Genomic DNA, 27,383 nt, shown 5'->3' with positions numbered 1-27,383 from the left:
TATGAAACCTTCCTTACTTAAACGCATTTCTACATTTCGGCCGGTGTTTCAAACCATTCCTTCCTCACGAGCTGCCTTCTAGCGCTTCAGGGGTCGCAGCTCCTGACAGGGGAGGAAGAACAGCACTGGCGCGGGCTCCCGGGCGGGCGGCCAGCCCCACCGCCCCGCTCTCCCGCCGCCTTTACCTCAGCCCATGCCGGTGTTGCCACCGGCGGCGAAGTCCCCGCAGCCGCGCAACGGCCGCCCCACCGCCACCCTCCCGGAGCCCCGCAGCGCGCCCTGACGCGGGCGCTCTCCCAAGACGAGCCGCCGGGGCACGGGCGGGAGAGCCAGCCCGCTCCGCCTCGCCACACCGGGCTCACCCGCAACAGGCGGCCACGGCAGGCCTCGATGGCGGCGACCGGAGAGGGAAACGAGAGCCGGAGAGCGGGCCTTCAGGCGGTTCCTACCCGTCTCCGCGGAGACGCGGCTATACTCACCGCCTCAGGAGCGCGGAGCGGCCATAGGTAGCGGCGGGGCGGAGGAAGAGAGCGCGGCGTCGCCCAGGCCCCGAGGCAGCAGCGGCGGCGCCCCCGGCTGCCTGCGCCGCTCGGCGGGGCCGGGCCTGGGCCTGGGCGGGGCCGGACGTGAGCGCACTTCCGCGGGCGGCGGGCGCCGCCATGGCGGGTGAGTGAGGGAGTGTGGGGGAGGGGGTTGCTTCCCGCCCAGCCGAGCGGCGGCAACGGCCGGGGCCGGTCCTTCCCCTGGGTGAGAGTGAGGGGCAGCGGGGAGCAGCCAGGGACCGGGGCCGGGGGCTTCCTAAGTAAATTAGTGTGTGTGCCTGTGTGTGTGGTGCCCTGCCAGCCCGCCGGCCTGTCGCTGTCGCGCGTGGTGCGGGTGAGGAAGGTGCCCAGCACGTCGCGCATGGCCCCGGGGGAGGTGAATGACACCTGTGTCTCGCTACGTGTGTGGGCTTCGCGCGTGTGACCAGTTACAAGTGTCTCTGTGAATAAAAGTTAAAAGTAGCCAAGGCGCAAGCAGAGCGTTGGGTGGCATTTCTTAGCTTCGAGCCACCCTCGCAGCCGCCTGCCTTCCCGAGGCGTGAAGGTGTGGTGGTGCGGGCTGGGCGGGCAGGGCTGCCACAGCCCTCCCGCTGAGGTGACAGCAGCACTCCTGCTAAGGTGACATGAGGTGACAGCAGCCCTCCCGCTGAGGTGATGCTGGCCTGCCAAGGGAGTAATGCGCAGTGGATTCCTGTTGCTGTGTTGGCCTCAAAGGACACCTTGTAAAATGTGGACTTTATGCTCGGGGGTAAAGCACCCACCATCTTCTGTAGGATCCAGCATTCTCCCAAACACTTCAAGCTCACCTGCTGATGGGAATTAATTCAGATGTTCGCAGCATGAGTGCTGTGCGGGTACAGTAATCACTGCCATGATTTCTTATCGTCATACACTGCGTTAGCATTTGACTGTTGTACGTTGACGGAAGACTGCTAGATTAGTACTGCAAAGCCACTACTGTCCATGTTGCAATACCACATCTCAGAACGTGCCTGCATTTTTTTAATAACATTATTTTCTTGTCAATAGTAGTAAGGCTGACAGATGAGGAATTAGATTTTATGACTGAAGACAGCTAGTGTAAAATCCATTTTACTTTAATCCATATTCAGCAGTAAAACAAGGAAATAATTCACACAAACAGCTGTCAAAGCACACTGTTTTATTTCTGTATGCTTTAAATGGCTTGAATTTCTTTATTTTCTCATACAGCAAAAAGTCCTGCTGATGGTACTCCAAGAAGACCTGTTTTATCTGTCAGTGCAAGAAAAATTAAAGATAATGCAGCAGACTGGCATAATTTAATGATGAAATGGGAGAGACTGAATGATAGTGGATTTACTGTTGCAAACAAAATAGTCAACATGAAGATCAGTGAGCAGTAAGTATGATAATACAAGTAAAGACAGCATAAAGATTGTGTTTATTGAGAAATTTATCAGTTTTCTTCACTAGAAAGTTCTTTTTTTTGGAAATGGGGGAAAGAACGTGTCTGGATAAGCTAACTGAGATCAAACTCGGCCCTTACACTTGTTGGTTACGTGATCTATTTACATGCAAATAATAAATGTCTCAAAGATTAAATTAATCTCATAAAGTAATTATATTTGCAAGAAATTGAAAATGTTTATTATACATAGTCATGCATAACATAGTTTAAAAACTTCTAGAATGTACAAAGTTAGAATCTAACCCTATAGATCTCAGCCTATATGGGTTCCCTTACTCTTTTTGCATATTTACAAAGGCCATTGTTACCAAATTTTACTCAAGTCAAAAATTCAGCAGATTTTAAGAAAGAATCAGTGATTTATAGGGACAAAAAAGTTATAACAGTGCTGATAAAAAACAAAAAACAAAACAAAAAAACTCAAAACACCACAAAACAAAAACCTCCAAAACCAAAACCCAGCTTTGGTAGATCTGTTCTCTTTATGCTGTAAAGAAAAACCTGTAACTAATGGTTTTGTGAAGAAACTTCAGAGCCCTGACAGCTGAACAGGTTTGTCTGACAGGATTCTGACAGGTACAAGTTCAGGAATATTTTGCTGTAATGGTGTCAGGTGTTGCTTTCACTTTCTAGCAGTTCCTTCTCCCCTAAATTTACAGCTTCTGTGGAAAAGTCAGTAAGACAGGATAGGTGTCTGCACATTAGCTGCTCTGGGTTCACAGTTAAATGTCTTAGCTTAAATTGTGCATGAAGGTGAGTTTGTAGTGAGGCACCAATCTGGAGCAGCTGAAGCCTGGGCATATCTTGTCCGTTATCAGAGAATAACCTCCAACACAGGGGGAAAGTAAAGTGGGAAGAGGTGTTATCTTAACACCTGCAACTGTTTTCTCAAGCACGTGCTCTAAGGTAGAGTAATTCTATGTTCCTCCGAAGATTATGGTACCAACTCCAACTGCTCAGATGGCTAGCTATCTCTTTTACTATTTTTATTTAGGAATTCTCATGATCAGCCTGTGAAAGAGAGATTTTGTAGGATCAGACCACATGGATTTTAAATCTGCACATCTCAAGTAAAGCTGTATGCAGTTGTTTACTCTGCCTAATGTTTCTGTTTTAGATTTGAAGACAACAAACTAGAGATAGCATGTGATAACAGTGCCACAGGATCTGAAAAGTCAGCTCCAAAATACAACGAAGAACTCGACAATTTCTGTGCAGAATTAGTTGAGACCTTAAAGCATATGGTAACACCCATTTTTCAGTCTTAGTCAATATGAATCAATTCCAAGTGTGTTGAAGTATGACTTAAGGAAATGCCCTCAAGTATTTGTTGTAAACAGAAAATTGGGATTTTTTTATTCACACTTCTTTGGCTTCAGACCCAAATGACTATAAATCTGGCATGCACCATTAATTTTCTTGATTGGTAAATTTGAAATTTGGTTTTACATCTGCCTTCTGCTTATAATTCTGAATCTCCTTTTATAAAGTGATCTTCTGAAAACGAATCATACAAAAATGCATTCTAAAACTGCAGCTGTTTTCTCATCCTGAATATTCCCTCTGTTTAGAACAAAACAAACAACAAAGCATGAAGCAGTGCTTTACCTGCCATCATATCCTTGCAGCTGTCTTTGATCAGACATAATGCAGTTGTATTTTTAGTCTGCCTACCTGCATTTTCTGTGCAGAACTCCTCTAGAGAGTGGAGTAAGATAATTAGTATGTAACCCACCTTTTTTCTGTATACATTGCTATGAATTAATGTCACCTATCAGTTTGACAGAGAGCAAAAGGAGTATTTTTTTGCCTGATACTGTAATTTAAATTTCTTATTAAAAATAACTTTTACAGACTTCTGCCAAAGTGGAGGCCCATTAAAAAGATGATAGATCTATTCTTTTGTATAGAGAGGATACTAGTCCAGTATTTAGAATAAGCAGGAAAGCAGCTGGATTTTCCTCAAACTTTGTTCTGTGGGAAAAGGTAACAGTAATTTGGAGGGTTTTTTCTGTTTTTTTCCCTTGAGGTAGTTTTGTTTTCAGACTGCTAAGTGTGTTGATGCAGTTGTTTATTACTCCCAAGTAATAGGAGTCTAAGCAACCAGTGTTAGAGACCGGGTACTAAACATAGCTACTACAGATATTTTTCATTCCTTATTAGTTTGTACCAGCTTATGAGTTTATAGAAATAATGGCTGGAAAGCAGGCTGTTGGAAAAACACCCGGTAGTGCTGGTTGACAGCCAGCTGAACATAAGCCAGCAGTGTGCCCAGGTGGACAAGAAGGCCAGTAGCATCCTGGCTTGTATCAGAAACAGTGTGGCCAGCAGGACCAGGGAAGTGATTGTCCCCACGTATGTGTATTTGGCACTGGTGAGACTGCAGCTTGAATACTGTGTCCAGTATTCACCTGTGTTCAGCCTCTCACTTCAAGAGGGACACAGAGGTGCTGGAGCACGTCCAGAGAAGGGCAACGAGGCTGGTGAAGGGTCTGGAGTACAGGTCTTATGAGGAGCAGGTGGGAGAACTGGGGTTGTTTAGTCTGGAGAGGAGGAGACTCAGGGGGGACCTTATTGCTCTCTACAACTACCTGAAAGGAGGCTATAGGCCGGTGGGGGTCAGTCTCTTCTCCCAGACAGCAAGTAATAGGACAAGAGGAAATGGCCTCAAGTTATGCCAGGGAAGGTTTATATTAGATATTAGGAAAAATTTCTTCACTGAAGGGGTTGTCGAGCGTTGGAACAGGCTGCCCAGGGAGGTGGTGGAATCACCACCCCTGGAGGTGTTTAAAAAACACGTAGATGTGGTGTTTAGCGACATGGTTTAGCGATGGACTTTTTAGTTCAGGGTTAAGGGTTGGACTTGATGATCTCAAAGGTCTTTTCCAACCTAGGTGATTCTATGATCTATATTTTCACTTATTGACTTAAAGATACTCCCCGTAAGCTCTATTTTGTTGTAAATATTAGTCCCCATCAGTAATGCACAAAGTCAGATGAGCATGAAGGAAGTGGATTAAATGACCTGTTTTTTGAAGCAAGTTGTTAAATCAGCCTAGATACATTGTCAGTAGTAGCTTGAGCTGCTTTTCTCACCTGCCACTGGGCTTTTGAAATCAAATTCAAGTCATCTTGATATGGTAATGTAAGAATGCATGTGTTTATAGGGCTCGTGCCACACTTGTTCATAAACAGTCTGATGTTTTTCCCCAGTACTAAACTGCTACAGGAAAAACCCAAAGAAAGGTGAAAAAATGCAAGAGGGCTTTAATATATTTCTACATGGAGGAAACAAGAGTCACTAAGTCATATCTGCGGCATTCAGAATTTTAGGGTATCTCATATTAAATCTTTGTGTAAAATCCAGCTTTGATCCCTGTCTGGAGTTTAAAAAAGTGAGTTAGAAATGTTAAAACTAAATAATCTTCAGAAATAGTTTTTAAAAAATTAAATTGTTTTAAAAATTTAAGAAATTGTTTTAAAAAATATTTTAAGTTTATAGTAGCCTCATGTTCCTGAGATGTTCATTAACATTACATGTTCATCATTTTCAGACAAAAATACAACTGAAAATGGAAAAGCTTGCTTTGACTACTAAAGCAATCTGTGACTTGGAAACATTCCACCACGGAGCTGGGAATTGCACAGCACCCTTCTTTCATACATGGCCTACACCATACTTCTGTAAGTAAAACATTGATTATCTTAGCTAATTGCATTGTGTCGTTGATGTCATCCTATTTAGGACTGAAAAATAAACCCCTTTATCTGGATGCCTTGCCTGAGAGAGAGAGAATTGTCTCCTTTTTAATTGACTAATCAATAAACACATGGATGCTGCACTTGGCTTAGGGTTACTGCTGATGACTGCTTGTATGGATTGCCAGGCATTGTCTGACATGCAACAATTACAGCATAAACCTAAACTCGTCAGCAGCTTACAGTGTCCAAGCTGCAACAGCCACATCCTTTGTAGGGAGAGACATATTTGCAACTTGGTAGTGTTAAGCTGTAGGCTTAACTGACTTGACTTGTTACTTGACACTGAAATGAAATCCTTGAATGCAAAGAGCAAGCTATACCTCAGTTATTTCTCAGGCAGCTGAATTAAAATACCTCTGATCTCAATGTCAGTCAAGACAAGCAAGGAAATGTTCGATTACTGTCTATTGTTAATATCAATCCTTTTAGCATTCACTTGATGACAAAAGATACTGCCTCCTGACTGGTATTACCGCAGATTTTAGACTGTTTGAATTAGAGAGAAGCCTGGTTGCATGCACACCAACAGCTTTCTGTGTGAAGTAAAAGTCATACCTTTGTGAAAGCCTGCTTCTTACTTCGCTGCCAGAAGGTAGTGGGAAACTTATGTACTAGTTTCTGCCAGCTTAAAAGGGTAAGAATGAGAAAGGCAGCTGCTGTCAAAATGCTCGTTGTGACTGAATCATTTAATGATGCCCACTACTCCATGAAAGACTAAATCCTCCTGAAGGTAGTGATAGTTCAGGTAAAGTTAGAAACACAAGATCAGTGTCTCTCTAAAAATAAAGTGTGGTTATTTTTAGAAAGCCAAACAATTAAAGATTATTACATAGATATATTTCAGCCCCCCTACCAGTATTACTAACATAACTAGTAACAATATTGGCTTTTACATTATTTCAGTTTTGGTCTGTTGTGTTGTTTTACTGCTGTTTTTCACGATCAGTATCACTCATTGGTGATCATGCATTGCTAAAGTGCCTGACAGCATGTGAGGGCATCCTTTAGATTAGCTAAAATCAACAGTGACTCTAAAATGTGAAGCTTGTATTTCAGGTTAGCATTACCAATTTTTAAGATCAAATTTCAGTTATTTGAAAGAATAGCTATAATTGTTAATTTTATAGTGGGCCCTGAATTTTATAGTGGGCCCTGAGATTCAACACCTCTGCTTATTCTAGAATTAAAAGTTGATTCAAGTCAAAATTACAAGCGTATAGAATATATCCAAAAGCTGAGGAAATGGTTTAGCATTTTATATTCTAGTGTACAAATGTTATTAATGCTGTAAACAGCAAGATGTCTAGTCTAAATACGCCAAATAGTTTATATAAGGTGGGGGGGGTTAATGGTCAATATATTACAAGTATAATTTAACTTTCAGAGAGTTGCTGAAATGTTCTGGTCGGTGTGAAAGGTTTTTCAATCCATTTCAGATGAAGTTTCTCTGAAGCTTTCTGAAATGTACAAGAAGGAACTACAACTCAAGCAAACAATTGTACAAGAAATTGCTCATTCTGCTGACCAGGATCTGCTGATGGTCTATTTATCATCATGGTTATACCAGCCTTACATTGAGAACAGCAGCAAACTACTACTTGAAGCCATGCTGCTGGAAACAGGACATAGACAGTGCTAGAGTTTCAAATGTTACATGGCTTGCTTCTAACGATGCTTACATGAAACTGAAATGGCAAATTGCAAGGCTTACCAAGTAAGTTGAGTTTTTGTAAAGCTTATTAAAAGAAGTGTTTCTCTGTAGCTATTATTTTGTCTCAGCTGAAACTTTTTTCTGCATGGGACAATCTGGTTTTGGTTGCTTTATCCATTTTAAGTGCAGCAGAGAGGATACAGTTAGGAGGCTGAGTCCCCTATAATCAGAGAGAGGTAAGCACTACGTGGTGGTCTGGGGGGGGTGTGTGTGTGTCAATGCACATAGACATCTACAGCAAAGAATGTAACTACTTTCCAAGTCTTGACACTCTAAAATACCTATGTTATCCCTTTTCACCATAGAAATTCAGCACTTCTTGATCTTTCATGGCATTTTTTTACATGACTTAACAGGGCTAGCACTTTTGTACTTGTTTTATAAATGGGGAAAAGGAAAGGAAAGCACAGAAGGCAGGATCCAAAATGATCCACAGTTTGGTATGTGGTTCTGAAAGGCTGTCGCAGACAGTAGTGTAAATTCTGGTTTGGTTTTGATTATAGTGTGCTTAGGTACATCACCCTTGAGTGAGCCAAGCCTGAACTAGCACCCTGAGAAGTTTTAGTACAACTCACCATTCCACAGTTGTATGAAAAGGTCTTGTCTCCTTTAAGTCATTCTAACTTTTTTCTTTTAAACATGTTACATGAAAGCAGCTGTTGAATAAAAACAAGACCTGCTTCAGTCATGGCCTTATCCCATATTGTTTGCTTCCTGTCATAAGATTCAGTGAGTTTTTCCTTGGATTACTGTTTCTGATGCCAAGTGGGTTTGGTTTACTGGTGTGCCCCCCCCCCCCCATGTTTTTGGTTAGCAGTTTATATGACAAGAACTGGTGGCTCAAATTCTTTTCTTTTTCATGCTGCTTTCTTGGAAAAGAGTGGAGTGTGTTCGGGAAAAACAGTTAATGCAAAAGCCAAATGCTGAAGTGGAGTTCAATACCCTTACTTGCTTTCATTGCTAAAGACATAATAATCACTGTAACATACTGTTGTGTCAGACCTAGGTAGTGTGGAGAAACTGCTACCCTTATCCAGCCTTTAATAACCGTTAGCTGCTACTGCAAATTACCACTTTTCAGAAGAGTGTATTGGAATGTGGAAACTATGCAGCTGTGTTATCATTTTTAGTTAAATCCCTAATGCATAGTGAATTTAGGCCTTCTGCTTACTTCATTATGATTAATAATCTAAATTCCTCCCACGTACTGATTGCCTGTATGATCTGCTCCTATATAAACTGTTGATTTATATCTCCTACTTCACCCAGTTATGTAGGGTTTCCAAGTGTTGACTCATTGTGCACTGACAGAGGTTTACCCTTCATTCTCCTTGAAGTAACTATTTGAAGTAAAAGACAATGACACAAAATGCACATTGCTATGAAATGACTATCATGGCTGTGGTTTGGCACTAGAAAAATCTAATGAAAACAGCGAGAGATTCTGGAACAGATTTCTGATAGGAAAAGTAGGGTCACTTAACTGGCTCCAAGCTGAAACCCCATAAGCTTGGTAATGGAAATTCCTGAGTTTCCTGCAATAATGGAATAGACAGACATGAATTGGAAATTTTCTTTACATTGCTCTGTTCAACACGAAGGTTGTTTCTGACAGCTTAATAGCATTCTATTCTTACCCCAAATTTCTATCATCTAAAAAGAAATTCTGCTGTAGCTCAAGGAGAGTACAATCAGTTATGAATAGCTTTGTTGGGTTTTATTATTTTTCTGTGCAAGTGTTCCGCCTAGTTTAACAGCCAACTTTGAGTAGGGCCAAACCCTTGTCACTATGGAAACACCTTTGTACCTGAAAAATACTTTCCAAGGAGAAAAGCTTGGTTTGCTTATAGAATTGTTCTTTTAAGATGAGAGCAGGTGTATTCTGTTTCCCAGCATGTGGAAATCAATAGGGAAGGCAGAATTGAAGCAAATTTTCATTTTTTGCACAGGTGGAAATTGTGGTTTGTTCTTGTTTCTTGGAGGAAGTAAGCTCTACAGGAAGGAATCTTCATATTCACAGCCTCTCTTGCTCATTGACTGCCATCAGACACAGGAATATTACTGCAAAAACATTGCAGAGAGGTTTTGTCATTATAGCTCTAAGCAGTTGATTGTTACATTTGAAGCCCTTAGACGTAGTTATTAAGACAGTCAGTACAAAAGAGTTTGAAAGACCAGCAGAACCTTGCTTTGTATGGTACCTTCACTTACAAGGTAAGCCTGTATCTTTTGACCAGGTGGTAACCACCACTTAAAAAAAGAGAGGGGGAAAACCCAGAACAAAAACTAGACCATAAACCCAAACACCAGACAGGAGCTCACTAATACATGATCATATCTTTCACATTCACACATAAAAGGCAGTGGTTTGGCTAATCAATCTTCTACTTATGCAACCAAGACAAAAAAAAATAAACACACCCCAACCCAAAACCCCAAACCAACTATATTAAAAAGATGCAGTAGAAAAGCTTGTTCTACCTCTGAATTGTCCTCTCTCTCATTTAGATTTAATTTTAGTGGTTTTCTTCAGTAAAAAGACAATGGAAAAAAAAAATCAATGTTCGTACTTGATTTAAGAACAGTTCTCCTGCTTATCACAGGTCCTTTTAGCTGATTTGTCCGTTTATCTCAGTAGTCTCATGTATTTAGCAATGAGGCAACAACACACATTTTAAAGGTATGTTACCAGTTTTCAGTAATGTCTGCAGTAGCTCATGAACAAACTAAAGATACTGGTCGTTTAAGGTTCTTTTTCACCTGCCAAGCTTCTCGAAAGACAGACAGTGTCTTGGACAAGAAGCTGCTAGGGAGTCTCCACAAAAAATTACCATTCAAGAGTATGACAAAAGTACAAGGTAGCAGTAGATAAGTAATTTGGTAAGTTTTCTGACTCCATAAAACAGGGATTATAGTCAAGGACACCTTTTATGATTAAATAGCACAGGGCAGTGTGGAGTTACTAGGAAGGTCAATGGTTAGAAGGATCTGAAAGAAAAAAGTATAATACAAGTCTAACAAAATTAACGATCACAGACTAAAGTAAAAAAAGAATGTGGTATCTTATTAAGGAAAATCAGATCATTACTTACGCAGCCTCCCATTTCTGTCTTAAGTAACAGCAATTTCTGAAGGTGGGGCTGAACATTACACAAGCATACTTAATTATATTTTCAACAGTTCAGTACAAATCGGATCTTGTTTGAGGCTATTTTTGTCTTTCACTCAGTGGATGCTTATTTAAGTGAGGATCAGCTAGGCTGTCACATTGTTCCCAGAATGCACAAGCATGGATTATATTTAAAACTGCCCATTTTTCCAGGCAGATTTATGCACATCAAGTCTGGATGCTAATGAATATTCAAGCTAGCTTTAAGAAAGTGCAATAACAAAGTGTTTTGTAATCTCTGTGGCACAGAAAATACGTTTTTAATACAGTTTTTATTTTACCCATATACAGCTCGCCAGTACACAGCACATCACTGCTGAACAGCAGTACAACTTACTGCATTTTTAGATGGCTAGAGAGAAAAGGAATTATGTAACAAAAGGGAACAGTGCAACAGTTTTAGGGTTGACAGATTTCCACTTTCCACCCACCCCCGACATATAAAGCAAACAGAACAATGTTAATTCTAGAATTTTTGGTTGCAACGCTGCTAGATTTATATAAACATAAGTTATAAAAAGTACAGGGCATAGAAACAGTTTACAAATAAGTTAAATTTCCATTATTTCAGTATTCACATTAGAAAAATATACATTTTATATTCAGTCTTTTCCAGAAGAAAGCATATACAGTTTTCTAATTTATGGCTCCAATTCACTTTGCGAGAGCAAAATATCTTCACTTTGGCCATCTGTTTCCATTGCCAGTAGTGCTTCCACAGTTTCCAAAGGTATACCCTCAGGTGTGCGAATGTGCATTGTAGTACCATTGGAATCTGTTACAATAACAATGCCTTCTGCCTGAGACAAAACAGCAGTATCTGGATGAGACAGGATAAGCCCATCTGAAGTCTGAATAAAAATCTGTTCATGTCCCTGAGACAAAAAATCATGGCTCTCATCAGTAATCTCAAAGGCTACAGCTTCATCTACAGTTACTGTATTCTCCACCTCACGTTGCTCCTCTGTCCCACAAGAAAATTGATTCATGTTTTTAAAAGAGTTTTCATGGTTCACATGAGCAGACAAGGAGGCTTCCTGGACAGGGTTCTGGTGCAACTCAGTCTGAGCACTGTGTGGGTAGTTTATTGGCACAATGTTTGTTGAAAAAACTTTTTCAAGTTCTTGCATCTCATCAGTCACATCAGCATTACGGAATTGTTCAGAATGTTCTTTAATAGCAAAATTACGGTTTTCTTCTTGCAGTTTCTGATATTTTTGATTGTGACCATTTTCTTCACTCGTCGGCAAGTCAGTGCTCTGACTGTCCATTGCATCCTCCGACACAGACCTGCAAAGTTCAGGAGCTGACAGTTCACCTACTGTATTCTCGCTCACAAAGTGCGCTTGAACTAATTCAGGCGAGCCACCTGCTTCAACAGGCAGTACAACTTCAGTATGTAGCAGAGGTGCGTCACCTGCCATATCTAGTCCCTGTATGTTCACAGGTTGGGAATACTCTATCCTCATTTTCACAGTCTGGGAGAAGGTACCTGAATTTTCAGCATCAATTCTAACTCCTGAATCAGCAAGTGAATTATGTTCCTCTGCTGTCGGTAATGTACTTCCAGTTGTGCAGCAAGTGATACGCCTATCTTCTGAAAGCAGGATTTCCCCATTTAATGGATTAAAACCTGAAAAGGTGAAAGAAGTATCATCTTGTTGGGCAACCTAATATTGCATGTCCAAAAAATTCTTTTATGCAATAATTCTGGAGGAAAAGCTGGACTACTTCCCTGCTTTCTTCCCCCACATTAGCAAACCTGACGTGCCTTACAAGTTTCACAGCACTTCCCAATGAGAAAGCCAGTATAAAAATACTCTATGGAATTTTTGGATAGTGAAATATTATTTAGTATTTCCATACCAAGGGACCTTACATTAGAAGCAGCATTTTTCTGTTAATCCTGAAAATTCTGGGCTGAAAGTCAAACTCAATTTTTTCCATCTGGCATACAGCCGGTAACATTAAAAGAATATATCAGGCACAAAGTTGTCAGCTGCTTATCCCCATCTCTATTAGTACATTGACAGAAGCATTTGAACTTGATAAAATTGCTGTTGATAATAAAGCTCATCCTGGACTCAGACATATCATCAAGTTACTACGTATTTAATTAGCTGTGCTAACAGCTGCAGGAGAACCTCAGTCCTGTGACAGAAAAGGTAAAAAGCACTAATAATTTAGTGTGTTTTACCAGTTATTTGATCTGGACCAAAAGCCAGGTCACAAACCCAGTAGGTAGTTGAACAGTAACTACTAAGCTGCAGTAGTATAAGCTGTCAGGTTTTATTACTGAAGATCAAAAGAAACAAGTAGGTTGGTTGTTGTTGTTATGAAAGATATCACTGCACAACAAAGGAGGCCTCACACTTCAGAAGGGACCATTTTAAATTTTTTGTACTGTACACTAGCAAAGGCCCTACTAGCAAGTGCAATTGAAAGAAAAATTAAAAAAACTCATAGCAGAGGAAAATCGTAATACAGTAAGAAATAAACATGGTCATGCAGACAGCCTTTCAGAGAAAAAAAGCAAACTAAAGGGGAAAAAAACCCACAACCATTGGCAGAAAGATGTGCAAAGGGAAAAAGCAAAGCAGCTTACAGCAACACCAAAAAAAGACATTTACAAAACAAGAGGATGGTACTGATACACACGTCCTAGAGATGCGTAAGGGCTGGAATCATTCACAACAGTGATCCTAACGCCCCTGAATTACTGCAACACTTTTGCAAAGACCAGTGGAGTTTTAGGAGATTACAGATGGGACCCATCTCACCTTCCTTTCTAATCCACTGTTACCCTGCCAATCTGAGGGTCAGGGAGAATAAAGACAAGGGATAAAAAGAAAGGCAACCACTGCAAAATAGCACCTTAATTCCAATCTTCAGATCCCACATCTCCCCTGGGATACAGGACAGCCTGCACCTGCTCTCCCCCTCCCCCAGGATCCACAAAGCTCCAAAGATTCTGCTATTGCAGCCTGCTGGCACAGACAGGATGGACATGCACACTGCTTCCTCTTTCTCTGCTCTTCCACAGCTGACACAAAGGTCATGCACCACCTCAGCTACGAGGGATAGGGCAGACAGGAAGCATTCAGGAAGCACACAGTAGAGACCAGTACTATGCTCATAGTACTACTGTAGTAGTATCAATAACTGGATTATCGTGCATTCAGAATTGAGCTATTGCTGTGGTATGCATCATCCATAACTTCCCCTGGCTCCATGAGGCCTTTCCAGTTAAACAGCTGCTTTTGAACAACCTTGGAAGCAAGTTAACAAATGAAACCTTAAGACAAAAACCACAGTAGCTTGAAGAACAGAGATTTGTTCAGCTCCCCCACAAACACAACAGAACTGGAAAATCTGAAGAGGTTACCATCTTTTTCAAACAGTGTACATAAATTCCCACTCTTTTCTTTCACTGCATCTTGACTGGCATAATTATTCACATTCTCCATTACGTCTTCTAACTTGGTCCTTTTGGCTGATGGCAACAGTTCCTCCCCTGAGCTCTGTCAATACAAGAGATAATTAACTGGCTGCCACTGTAACAGCTGACAACATTGGGAAAGATCACAAACTAACTGTGGGCACTTCATGGCAGTGAACTGATACTCTCCTTGAAAATGGGATTTACACTTAAGGTCTTCCTAAAAGGTAAGGATTTAAACACTGCCCTCACACTTTGCCAAAATGCCACCAATTACTTTTGATATTTGGTTGAAACAATCTGCCCTTACTTCAACATTAGAGCATCTCTTTGAGCTTTTCATATGCTCTGCTATGACACCACAGTAGGAAGTATTTCCAAACCCCAAACACCATGAAAGCCTTACTTTAACGTGAGTCATATAATACTGGTATGATTTTTTTAAGGAGTAATTATTTATTTTAACAAGTCCTAATTTGTCTTAGTTTCATTTTTAATTTTCACAAAGGTATTCCATACCTCAGCTAATCGTTTTTGTCCCAGTATCTCCACAGGCACTTGCTCACTAACCATTTTAATTATACATTGTGAACAAGAGTCTACACCTCGCATATTTCCTTCTCCAGTGAGTATTTCTGCAATTCCTAGTGATTCAGCAACCTTTAAAAACAGTTACAGGAAAAAAAAGTAATGAGTTAGCCTCTCCAGTCTGAGTACATATATGCTGAAATACAGATCCATTTTCTTAAAACTGAACTAGAACTACACAGGGACACAGAACTACACAGCCTGACAATCAATCATCACAGCTCAATGAAGTATTTAGACTCCCATGTTTTCTACTTACTTCCATATTAATAGAACATGACCGTCATTTGAAGGTGAATATCAACAGGCAAACTCAAAAGAATTATGAGTACAATGGTTATATATAGAACCCAGAGATGGTTACTAAGAGCACAGTTTAATAAAGAACACTGTTGACGTTTCTCCATTATTTAAAAAACATTTAGGTCTTCCTGTTTAAAGAGTATCTCTGAGTAGTTAAGGATTTTTCCCCCCCCCCCCCCCGCTCCCCACATTCCATTCTTGTGCTTCATCCTTATGCAGGTGTGCTAGTATACAACTTCTCAAGGCTGGGTTGCTTTATTTGTTTGTTTTGGGTTGGCTTGTTTTGGTTTGGGTTCTTTAGGAGCACAGTTCTATATTAAGAATGCACATTAACACTGAAGAGAAGCAAGAAAGAGGTTCCATTTTGGGACTGCCAGTATCAACAGCATCCCTTTACTTGGTGCAACTCTGTTTCTCCAAAGGGAAACATCAGCGTTATTACAAAATAGCTAGATAAGCATGCAACAACTCTAGAAAGGCTTTTTAGCATGTCCAGCAAATGCCACAATTTATTCTGAAAAATAAGTATTAACCACTGCTAACAGTCCATACAGAACTTCATTCTTTAAATCAGGATTATTACAAGAACCAAAATCTTACCTTCCCCCATCCCTACTCTGAGTTTTCTAGTATGTTCCCCTCTCATAGTAGTTGCAAATTCAGTGCTGATATACCTTAATGAGCACAAAATCTGGAAATTTTGTTGAAGGTAGTATACAAAACAGCATTTTCACTACTTGAAACAGAGAAGGAAAAACAAAAAATGTTTTTTGTATGAAGAGTTGTTTTATTCTAAGGGGAACACAGATTGACAAGGATCCATAAGGATAAACAGATCCATGTTAAAAAAAAAAAAAAACAAACCCCAAAACAAACCTACCTTGTCTTTCTAGATACAGCTGCAATAACAATTAATCTGAAGAGTCACTGAAATCAGTTCTCAGTTTTATAATGTATTCACTACCTTTCATATTTGTCAGTATGACTGTGAACTGCATACAGGCGTTCAGTCCATCCTAATTTTACAATGAAACCACTTATCCCTTTAAATCAAGGCCGCTCATTTTAAATATAGACCCCTTCTTCCTAATCAAACATCACGATGTCCTTCTATTAGCAGTTAATGCTAAATACACCTTGAAGTAACATGCAGCTTCATACTACCCTAGATATGCAAGACAAATATCAGCACAGCTAGATTTTTCATATATATATAGTTTCATCTATTGCCATAAACTAGAATTGTAGTTTTATCACAGATTTCTTTTTCTTTTTGGTTAGTTGTTGGACTTTTTACAACAATGTCTATTTTTGCTCATCAAGAAACATTTTCTTCAAATAACTTTTCCAGCATGGCAAAGCTTATCAGAGAAAAATAAGAACACAAAGCATCTAAAATAAATAAACAAACAAAAACATCAAATTCCAAATAGAGTGCTTCATTACCTTAGCATCTTTTATTTCAACAGGCTGCTGGCAACTCAGCAAATCAGAATTACTGAGGTGATCATAAGCCATTTTCTTTACCATATTATGCAAGTCTTCAAATTCCCTATATACATCTGGGAAGTAAGCTTTGGCCGGATGCCCTTTTTCCACCTAGAAATAAGATGGGGAAAAGAAAGGGTTTGTTTCCCCCTCCCTATATTTTAAAAAAAGATTACATTAAAATCTGTCAGTTCAGTTTTTTTCAACATTTTAAAACAGAAGTATTCAAGTCAAAAGATTATGGAATATTCAAAAATGCTATTGAACCAGGCAGCAAAAAGCAAGGCTTTCAATCAGGAGACCTACCAGTTTTGCCTGTGTAAGAGTGAAGCGACATGTGAAACATCTACATTCTGCACAATTCTAACTTAGGAAATGCAGATACATCTCTAAAGGAATCTTTTTACGTATACTAACGGAAGTCTCCCTAAAATAATTTAAGATTTTTACATAAAAAAAACCTCACCTTCATCAACAGAAATTCATATACTGTAACAAGCTTTGTAAGACGTGGGAGAGCCAGCTCCATTAAGTCTTCATTATCGCATTGTTGTATTAGCTGTCAAAAGCCAGAACGAGTTCATTAGAGCAAAGCAGCCTACAAAGGTTATGCATCCCACATTCAGAACATAAAGTATCACTACTTTTTTTGAAAGATACACTGTATGTTTAAGCAGCTTTGAGAATAGATGCAAACATAACACCAAAGAGTAGATAAATTAGAAAATGTCAAAACAGTTACTACCCATACACAGACAAAACAGTCCTACAAATGTTGCCAATTCATAGAAAGAAGAGCAACATCAGTAGATTTAGTAGCCATAAAGGATCTTTCACAACACACAGGAAACAAACAAAAAACTGTGTTAATCGCATAGATTTTAATCCCCATTCTGTCCTCCCCCAAGAACTTCATTGTGGTTTGGTCTTGGGTGGGGTGTTTTTTGGGGTCATGGGGATGTTTTGGGTGAGGGTGGGGGTTTCCTTTCTAATTTGATGTTGCCCAGCTTCAGCTGTGTTTATTTTTACTGTGTTGGATGAGATACAGAACAGCAGGTAGTAACTTTCCTCCTCCAGAAAAAGGATAGCAAGAGTGCATCTACATGTCAAAAGTCCCTTTCCAGACTGAGTTCCCATTTTCCCTTTGTCCAGTGTTCTGCTAGAAATACTTCTAGCAGAAATACAGAGGGCGGAGGGGAATATACTTGTGAAGTAATTGCAGAAGAGAACCATACCTCTTTTAACCTAGCTTTTCTTCTGAATACATTGTGTTCTGCTGACACACTACTAATTGACTTTGAAGGGGACTGACCAGGTCTGCTAAGCCTTCCAGAACACCTAGATCTTCCACCCATCCTTGGTCGACCACGTCTCTTTGGTCGTCTGGGTCTTCCAGGTCCTTTTGGTGTTACAGGTCCTCGGTGTCCTGAACTGTTTTCATTTTGTTGTTCTGCCAACAAGTATCTGCTTTCTGCAGACTTACAAGTCTTAATTAAAAGAAAGAGAAAAGTATTTATTCATCATTTTAAACACTGTTTTGAGGAAGACCATTTTATAATTAAGTTCTTCATCTATGCAAACAATACATAGCACATTAAATAATGCAAAGCTGGATACAAGCATAACTGCAAAGAAAGTTGCAGAATAAATCCAATACATAAGTATGACTGCCACTTCTGCAACGTATACATGCCATTATTTGCAAAGTTATTATTTTTCATCCACAAAGTGTCACACAAGATACAGAGATTAAAGGAATGTAATTAAAGAGCTGTTTTATGTCAACTGAATATGTTTAATATTTTCAAAGTAAAATATGTCCTCTTCAAATAAAGAGGTTGTAGAAATAAATCTTAATTAGCAGTAAAACATAGCCAAAGAAAAATTTGGGTTTCATTTTAACTATGTCAAAGCATGAAGACTTTATATGAAAGACAAAATCTCTCAACAACCATGACCAGTGACAAGCTCAGTAACTAAAAATGAAAATATATTACCCAGCGTCCACATTTCAAAATCCTTCGTCTTCCCTAAGAAAGCAGCTAAGAAGCTGCTTTTGTTGTTACACCAAATAGCAAACTCAAAGTACGTTTTCTATTTTTAAGTTATCATTGTGATTTCAGTAAAAAATTTTTTTACTGATAGAAGCAGTGATTTCTTACTGAGCATGTCTTGTCTTCCCTTCCAGGCTAGAACTTCTAAGAATGTCCCTATATTTTTTGAGAGGAGTTTACAACAGGACAGAGGTATATCAGGCTTCTTGTCATAGTACATTTTCATCCCAACATTCAGCAGCTCCCTACTGTTCTAGTGATTAGGAAAGCTCTAAAAAGGGCAAATTTATGTCATTCTATCCAGGGATTAAATTAATAAATTAGTTCTAAATATGACATAAGACTAGGTTGAATGTAGGCATCTTGATTGCCTTCCGATCTATCTGTATCGGCGTACCAGTTTTAACAATCCTGCTCTTCTTTCCAGGAAGTATTTCCCTGCCCAAAAACTGTAATAAATCAGTGAGTTAAAGCACAAATTCGTAAAATCCGTATCTGCTAGTTAAAAGTAGCAGGTACGATAACAATCTAGTATTCAGGAGTAGTATTACATATGAGACTGACTATAATTTTTTTTCTAAATTCCCAAGATCCTAGGTAAAATAAGTGCTGCACAGGGAAGTAACAACTATATAATAATACAGAGAGCAGACTTCAGTATTCTGCAATTCTCTTTTTCCAAAGACAACAAAAGAGTGTACAGGACTGGGGAGGTTTGTTTGCTGCATTGGCATCTTAAGCTCTAAATTTTCACATTTCTGAGAATGACTTCACATTCACAAATAAAAGTAATATAAGTGGCACTGCTACATCCAAACAAGTATTTTTTTTCCTAGACAGCAGCTGTATCAGCTCTTGCTGCAAGATGTTAAGAGTAATTTTAATATTAAAAGGGAAACTTTACTTTGAAGTGACCCATCTTAAAACAGCACAGAAAGAAATTTGCAGCTAAAGTAGCTTCCAACCCCGAGACTCAAGTTTCACCAAGGTGTTTGGTTTGCAGGGGTAGCTAAGCCACACTTTCAAAACCTGCTCTAGGAAAAGCTGCAGTCTGCTGTTGGATTCCTAATAAGAGATTTTTCTGTGATGACATTATTTCAGCAACAGGAATCGATAGAACAGATGATGTTTTGCTGTCTGTCCTGCTAAAGGCTGTAACTGAACAACACAGTATTGTTATCCAAATGCAGAGAAGAATTCTGTTTATGCAGACAAGGTTTTTTCAAGCCAAAAACTGTATTGCAGAAAACTGGTAACAAATGAACACTCAGTGAACATTTTTGTTTTATGTGCCTGTGCAAGAATGCTATTCCTGCAACACTACAAGAAACAATAATTTATTTTTAAATCACTTCAATGGGCAATTTTTTTAATTTAGCATATTGGTGGATATTTCTGAGCAGTACAAGACTATGTGGCTACAAAACTACCATTCTACTTTCCACAAAACCGACAGCTTTTCTAAGTAATACACTTTACCTGTTCTCCAGCCTTTGAATCAACAGTTTCTTCCAGACCGGTAGCTAGTGTGTTTTCATTATTTAAAGTGACAGCAACTGAATCCAAATGTGCTGGACTCATCATTTCCTCTCTTATTCCACAGACATTGTCCACAAATATACTTCCATTAGGCTTATTTAAAGGTATTTTTTGAGGTGAAGACTCCAGCTCTCCATGGCCTGGGTTAAGTTTATAATGTCTTGCTAATCCTCCTTTTCCTATATAGGATTTTTCACAAGTCTGACATTTAAACATTTTGGGCTTCAGATTATAACTTGAAGAACTGAATAATGCATCCTTTCCCTTCACCTTTCCTTCTTCATCATCTTCTATACTCAGCTCAGAGTAGTCATCAGAATCAGATTGATGACCATCAGCCAAATCCTCCATTTTAATGAATTTATAATCTTTAGCTTTGTATTTGGGGGGGCGTGAAATCCGTCCGGAGCGAGTTTTCACTTTCAAGGATTTTTTTAACTTGTCATCTTTTTGGTTTTTTTCAAGGCATGGCATCAGACTATTTGCTGAACTTGCTGCAATCATGGTAATATTTGGAGACCTTGTAGCCGATACTGCGGCACAAGTAGTTTTCTGTCCATTTAGCATCTTGGCTGCGGGAATCTTGTTCACAGACACCGATCCATGAGATGGTAAAGGTTTCTGCATGAGCAACTGAACTGGAGACTCAGAAGAACTATGCAGGAATAGCTGCTGCTGCTCAGTTCCTGTAACAGGCTGTATCCTAATTATCTGGGGATTAATAATGCCAAGTCCTGGTATGCTAGAATTCCTACCAACCGACTGACTCAGCGCTATAGTTTTGGGCTGGATTGGTGCCAATGACGGCATTGGCCTTTCAGTTCCCTTCATCTGTCCTGGCTGAACTTGGATACAAATGGCTTCCAGCTGCTTTTGTGGAAAAAAAGGAAGAGTTGAGATTACACAAATACAGTATTTATAAATAAAAGACAACGCTTATCAAGATGATACACACATGCCTTAAAGCAAAGCACAAAGAAACAAATGCACATCATTAGTTTTCCATTTTAATGCATCAAAGCACAGATATAACATCAAAGCAGAGTCCCTTCCTTCAAGCTACAGGCTTTCCTGCACATTTGTGACTGCTGTTCAACTAAAGCATGTCAAGTTTGCTCTTAGGCCATGTCACAGCTTTGTTGCCTGCTAGCAGGCCTGTTCTGGAATAGCAGTCAACACCATCGCCTACACAGATTCGTAACCTTCAGCAAACCAAACGCAGGAGAACTACAGTCTGCTAAATGACAAGTGCCAAATACCAGATCCAGGACCTACTGTAATAAGTGCTCAGTTAAAAAAACAATTTTGTGAGGTTCATCTCCCTCGCAGTCTCTCATCTGAATTTCTGCCTCAGCTTGACAACCCCTGCAACCCAAAAGGTGGCCTGAAAGCCCAGATAGTGTCACTGTCTGTGACAGGCGCATGCATCATCTACCTGCACATCACCACTTCACTGCTACGGAACAGCTCTTCCACGCTGTTCTAGCTGCACGTGTACTCGGATTGAAATACCGACTGCAGCAGCCAGCCTCTACACTCAAATGCGATTTTTCCAAACCACGTTGAAAGTTGTGCCTTTCAGTCACAAGGCTCGAGCCTACACCCAAGGGCAGGTGTGACTGAGAAGGAAGGCAGAAAACCATAAACACACACACACACCCGCCCCCGAGACCTGCCCTCGGCAGCGGATTTCATCACCGAGCGGGTGCCGCAGGCTCCCTGCCCCCAGCCTCCCCCCCTCGGTTACCTTCTGCGGGAGGAGCCGGGCGGCCGCCATGGCTTTGCCCTGCTGCAGGGCGACCTGCTGGGCCACGCTCTGCAGCTGCTGCGCGGCGTTGTGCATGATGCTGGCCAGCGGCGGCGGCGGGACGGCGTCCCGGGGCGGCGGGCACCCCCCGCCGCGGCAGGGCGGCGGCCCCCGGCAGGGCTCCGGCGGGGCGGCGGCCGGCGGCGGCTTCTGCTGCTCCTGGGCCTTGCTCACTTGCTCGATGACCCGCTGGAGCTCGGCGGGGGCCAGTGGCGTGGCGGCGTGGCGAGGCGGCGGGGGCGGCGGCTCCGCCGGGCCCGGCCCCTGGCTCTCGGCGGCGGCCAGCAGCTGCTCCAGCAGCCGCCGCTGCTCCTCGGCGCTCAGCCCCGCGCCCTCCACCAGGCTCCCGTCCGCCTGCAGGTAGAGGACGGTGCCGCCTGCCGCCGCGCCGGCTTCCAGGGCGGCCAAGCTCTGCGCCAGCTCCTCCGTCACCGCCAGCAGCTCCGGGCCCTCCGCGGAGGGCGAGGGGCCCGCGGGCCCCGCCGCGCCCCCGGCCGCCGCCGCGCCCCCGGCCGCCGCCGCCGCCACGCCGAGGGCAGCCCCGCAGGCGGCGGTCACCCCCCCCGGGAGGCTCGTCTTCGGCTGGAGGAGGGGGCGGCGGCGCCTCGGTGCCCCCCTCCTCAGGAGCCGCCATCTTGGCAGGCGTCAGCGGGCGGGAGCCGCATCGGCCCCCCCGGGAGGTCTCGGAGGCGCGGGGCGAAGCGAGGGGCACCGGCGGCACGCGGGCCAATGGCGCCCCCGGCAGCGGCCCGCCGCGCCCCTGGGGCGGGGCCGCCCGGCACCGACGGCGGCCTCGCGGGGCCAGACATCTTCGGGGGCGGGGCGGGACGCGGTCGCGCCCGGAGCGGGCGGCCCCGGGTGGGACCCGCGAGTGACACAGACCGGCCGGAGGGAAGCGGCGCGGGCCGGGCTTCCTCTCGCGCGGCCGCGTGCGGCTCTGCGCCTCGCCACTCGCGCCTACGGGGCGGCGTCCCGCGGGGAGCGGGAGCAGCGAGCAGGTGGCAAAGGGGCGCGGGAGCGCGGCCCGCACGGAACGAAACGCGCCGGAAGGGGCCCCCCAGCCACCGGCGTGCAATCGACAGTCGCACCCCGGCAGCCGCAGGAGGGGGCACGGTGGGCGCTATAGCCGCGGTAGCGCCCGTCCGCACCCCCACGGCTGCGCCCGTGCGCGGGGCCAGGCGCGGGTGCGCTGGGTGGGACACACGAGAAGGAGAGGAAAAATAAGTCGTTCTCTGGCCCGTACGGGGATCGAACCCGCGACCTTGGCGTTATTAGCACCACGCTCTAACCAACTGAGCTAACCGGCCTGTTGACGTTGGGTAGTGCTCGTCTATTGGTGGATAAGGGCGTCCAGGCCCCGCAGCCCCATCCAGCCTGGGCAGGGCAGGTGGCGAGCGGAACGAGGGGCCTCCTCGCCCCCCCCAGCAGCGCCGCAGCCACGCCCGCCCGTGTGGGACCCGCTCGTCCAGGGAGCGCTGTGCCCCGCCTATGGGGATGCAGCACCTGGGAGGTAACAAACACGGGTCACGTTTGTGGGGCGACTTCACCTCTTAAGTCAATAGGCTCATACTTCCCCAGGTTATGATTCCAGTTTCATTTAGTTAAACAAAATATGTATTTTGGGCGTATACGTTAAAAGCATTTACTCTTCTGGTTGTTTAATGCACTGTTAGGATGTTAATTTGCACGGACAAATGATTCACATTTTCCTAGTATTTTGGTTTTTACTACATACGCAGCATTTTAAAAGAACTTTTCTTCTCAGCTTTGAAGCCTACGTTAAAATAGTCCGCTCAGCAAAAGGCAAATACCGTGAAGGGGGGCGGGGACGCCTCTGCAAAACGGTGTTTTTTTCGGAGACCGCCTGCCTACAGCTCGGTGAGGAAAACCCGGTTCAGCGGCGCGGGGCCGTGCAGACCCCCGGCTCCCCGCTTACTCCTCGTGTAAGCCGGAACCCGGCGACACGCACCGCCCCCGCCTAACCAAGCCAGAAATGAACCCCGCGGAACCACGACCTGCACTGGCACGGGGAAGCCACTGGGGATCAGGAGCTCACCGAAGATCAACCCGAGCCCGCACCGGCCACACGTGTGCCAGCCCCGACACAGGCCAGGGCCGCCCGCGCCGCCGCTGGTTTTGCGGAGTACTCGGCGGCCCGGACCGAGGGCTGCGCGCATCAGCCCCTCACCCACAGAAAGCTCAACCCCACCGCCCCAAGCAGGACGGGCCAGCGGAGAAGAACCGCTCCGCGCACAGCACGGCACCGGCGGAGGCTGACAGGCCGCAGCACCGAGGCGGACGCACCGGCCCACCGCAACCCCGCGGCCGGAGGAGCGGCTGACCCCCCCACCTCCGCGTGCGGCTAACGGACACCCTGCTGCGCGCCCCCGAGCAGGCGCAGTGGCCGCGGCGAGCAGAGGCGGGGCGGCTCCCCCTGCGCCGTGCGCCCCGTGCGCCGTGCGCCGGGGGCGGGGAGGGGCGGGGCGCGCAGGGGCGGGGGCGGAGCCTGGCGCGGGGAGCCGGAGCCTGCGCGGTTGCCAGGGTGACGGAAATACAACATGGCGTGCGGAGGGCCGGGCTGGGCCAGGAGGTGCTCGGCGGCTGCGGGGCGCTCGGCGCCTCTCTCGCTCACTCGGAGACCTGCACCCGAGGCGGGATGAACAGTAAGAGGGCGCGGGGGAAAATAGCGGGCCCTGCGCGGTGTGGAGGCCGCGGGCAGAGGGCCCTGCCTGAGGGGCGGCGTGGGCCCCGCGCCTTTGAGAGGCCGTCGGCCCGGGCCCGGGGGAGCGCCCTGGCGGAGGCGGGCCGAGGTGCTACCGTAGCCCTTAGAAACAGCCATCGCTGCAGCCCATTGCCACCTCCTAGTTCTCCCAACGGAGTCCGTACTCGTAAAATGCTGGTCTCTGCGTGCCAGTCCTCCTCTTCAACAGGGCGCTAATAAATCTTACCCTCGCCCCTGTGAAGGAATAGCCTCTCTGGTCTCTGAGTAATTTCTCAGAAGCTGCTGGCTTTTTCTCATGCTTTGTTCTTCAAGCCTTTCCTTCCATTGCTTAGCATCCTTTCTCAAATCATCCCATGTCGCATCCTACACATCTGGTGTGTTTCTGAACACAGAAATCATGTGCCATGGCCTTGTGACTGTGGCTGAATTTGAACTTCTTGTTGCTTTCTTCATTTTTTTGGTTATTTCTCTCTTCCCCCAAGCATCAATGTATTTAATTGTCATGGCTTTTTCTTCCTCAGCTAGCTGGCATCTTTGCAGCAAAATAATCTGCTTTAGGTTTTTATAATACCCTGTTTTGACTATTGTAGTGCGATCTTTTTTGTTATTTTGTATTGGATTCTTTAATTCCAAATGATGACTGATTTTCTATGCTCTGTAGTTAACAGCAATAGAGGTGTAGTCTTTGAATTCCATTATTTGCCCATAATTCTGAATTACATTGTTCCTAATTTCCAGGGTCCTGTAGCTTCTTGCACATTAAACTGTCCTTCTGTTGAATGATTACCTCCCTGCCATTTTTGTGGCCACTTTTTTTGGTGTTAGACTAATCCAGATTGCTACAATTTATTCTTCCTAACCTTTATCTGCCTTTCCACTAAGCCTGAACAGCTGTGTGCTGAAACAGGAGAGAAAAGGAAGAGGTTAGGTAATGTCTAGCTTGTTATAGATGCCATGAAAGAATTGTTAACCCATGGTTAGGTTATGATTATTCTTTATGTTATTCTTTAATGTTATGTGCAAGGGTAATTAAAATACTTCATTCAATTTCATCCTCAAAGTTTTCAGTCTTAAAATGCTGATAAAATTTTTAACACTTCTGGCACTGATCATCTTCGAGTTCCACAAACTCAGGCAAACAAGCTAGTAATTAGTTTCGTTTTGTAGCTGTACCAAGTTTCATAGCTTACAATTGACATACTTTGACCTGACTATTCTCTTTCAGTATGTGTTTGAAGTCAGTTGTTTTGGTGAGGTTTTTTACCACCTGGTTGCTTTTGAAGGATCAGTTATATGATGCTGAAGTGGGTTTTTAAGAATCTCCAGAAGTCTTGGCCTGTGAATGCAAATTCAAAATTTGTATTAAATTGTTAGTACATTTAAAGTCTGAATTTTATTTCTTATTTATATAAACTTTTATGTTATTATTCTTACAGTGGCAAGAGTTCCTTTCAGCTTCTCATTAAACAATAACTAAGGGGTCACATGATCATTCTCATTTTTTCATTCTCCTATTTTCAGTGATATTTTGTTGAGAGTTTACATGTTGATTTTATGCATCAGAGACATTTTGATTCTGCACTTTATTTGGTCAATTGAAATCATTTAGGTCTTTACTGTCATTCTTTTCACTGGATGGTGCTCTCTTAAGTGCCAGGCAAAAGCCTGAGTTGTTTAAGTGCAGGTTTCTTCTTTTGTATATATAGCGCTCTGTTGTAAAACATTAAAATAACAAACCTTATATGAAAAAATTCTTTAGTTCTGTAAGACTATTTTAGAGTGTGTAAATAATTAATTCTTCTTACACTATTAGAACTCTTCAGTTTAAAATTAAAAAAATCAAATTATTTTGAGCCCGCCACTGTCATCTGGATTTCTCTTGTAGGGGCAAAATACATGTCTAGAAGAAAATATAAACAAAACCAAATTATATAAACATATACTGTCTGACTTCTTTATATATCTACGAATATTTTCAATAAATTTGTACAATAATGCTTTCCCTGTGTTTGTCTGCCGAAGTACTTTGGTTCATTAACACCTATGGCTGGTATACCATAGATATTAAGATCTTATTTTCAGATCGTATGATTTGAGTATTTTTTTTATGCTGGAGAATTAATTACTTGCATTTAGGAAAAGAAAAATATGGGATTGCCATCGATTAGAATCAAAGAGTAGGTTAACAAATAGCTAATTTTTTTTCTTATCTACCTGGGGTTTTTTTTTGCCACAGGACTGGCTCTGATGTTACATGAACATATAACATTGCCACTGTGTAACTTACTGGAGAGGATCAGTTGCTACCAAAAAAAATCCATTGACACTTTTTGTTTGGAATTATGCAAGAGTGGGATTTAAGTACTCTGAATTTGTGATCTCCATCTTATATTTAGCTATTTAAATAGGATTGTAAAACTTAAGGTAGGGTTAGAGAGCATGGTGCAAAGTGTGATTGCTACTGGCAAAGCATGTTACTTGCTCTTAGTCATGTTGCTTAGTGAACACCAAAGGCTAGGGATCACCTTCCTTAAAGCACTTACTGACCAGTTATTAAATAATGGCCAAATGAATTAAACAGTCTGCTGGTCTCTTCCCTATTTTGAAGTCTCTGTTAGAGATTGCTCCTTTACCCATAATAATTTTCAAAGTCTGTTTCTGCTTTTAAAATAGTTCTAAATGTAAATTGTCTGTATAGAGTGCGTTAGATGGTGTCATTGATTTCAAATTACTCTGCTTTCTCCTATTTTTCAGATATAGATGACCTAATTAGTTTATGATACAGCAGATAATGATCAGAAAACCTAAG

General features: G+C 43.0%; 3 protein-coding genes and 1 non-coding gene across 8 annotated transcripts in view; 1 reads left to right on the top strand and 3 right to left on the bottom strand.

The window, feature by feature from the left end:
- The window catches only part of TECPR2 (tectonin beta-propeller repeat containing 2), a 59,603-nt gene extending 58,998 nt beyond the window's left edge, over window positions 1-605 (bottom strand). For 3 of the 4 annotated variants that reach the window (XR_008745719.1, XR_008745717.1, XM_055795405.1), the window contains exon 1: window positions 480-593. The gene's annotated coding sequence lies outside the window, so the exon portion shown is untranslated. Of the gene's footprint in view, window positions 1-479 lie in introns of all 4 variants that reach the window. The other variant, XM_055795417.1, reaches the window with a different exon arrangement.
- Window positions 580-7,522, top strand: CINP (cyclin dependent kinase 2 interacting protein). 2 transcript variants are annotated; one of them, XM_055795441.1, is made up of 5 exons: window positions 580-666; window positions 1,755-1,923; window positions 3,110-3,236; window positions 5,547-5,676; window positions 7,191-7,522. In XM_055795441.1, the coding sequence occupies exons 1-5, from the start codon at window positions 660-662 to the stop codon at window positions 7,391-7,393; spliced, it is 636 nt and encodes a 211-aa protein (XP_055651416.1). In that variant the 5' UTR covers window positions 580-659; the 3' UTR covers window positions 7,394-7,522. The 2 variants fall into 2 exon arrangements, with proteins under 2 accessions (XP_055651416.1, XP_055651422.1); XM_055795447.1 differs by lacking the exon at window positions 580-666 and adding an exon at window positions 901-918.
- A 3,365-nt stretch (window positions 7,523-10,887) lies between these two features.
- ZNF839 (zinc finger protein 839) lies at window positions 10,888-22,616 on the bottom strand. The gene is given in 9 exon segments (XM_005242964.4): window positions 10,888-12,267; window positions 14,020-14,155; window positions 14,593-14,733; window positions 16,411-16,563; window positions 16,919-17,011; window positions 17,688-17,939; window positions 19,986-20,915; window positions 21,793-22,413; window positions 22,415-22,616. Coding segments are annotated over 9 exon segments (3,390 nt in total). The 5' UTR covers window positions 22,487-22,616; the 3' UTR covers window positions 10,888-11,275.
- Window positions 22,617-23,085: 469 nt separating this feature from the next.
- TRNAI-AAU (transfer RNA isoleucine (anticodon AAU)) lies at window positions 23,086-23,159 on the bottom strand. The gene has a single exon. It is a non-coding gene; the product is annotated as a tRNA-Ile (tRNA).
- Window positions 23,160-27,383: the final 4,224 nt, after the last annotated feature.

The sequence above is a fragment of the Falco peregrinus genome, chromosome 1 (genome assembly GCF_023634155.1).
Source record: "Falco peregrinus isolate bFalPer1 chromosome 1, bFalPer1.pri, whole genome shotgun sequence".
Taxonomy (NCBI): Eukaryota; Metazoa; Chordata; class Aves; order Falconiformes; family Falconidae; genus Falco; species Falco peregrinus.
This window is presented reverse-complemented; position numbering and strand designations above follow the sequence as displayed.

Excerpts from the sequence above, each read along its gene's own strand:
- CINP (XM_055795441.1), top strand. Across the intron at positions 1,924-3,109 it reads AACATGAAGATCAGTGAGCA|ATTTGAAGACAACAAACTAG; the intron begins GTAAGTATGATA and ends TTTCTGTTTTAG. Across the intron at positions 3,237-5,546 it reads TTGAGACCTTAAAGCATATG|ACAAAAATACAACTGAAAAT; the intron begins GTAACACCCATT and ends CATCATTTTCAG.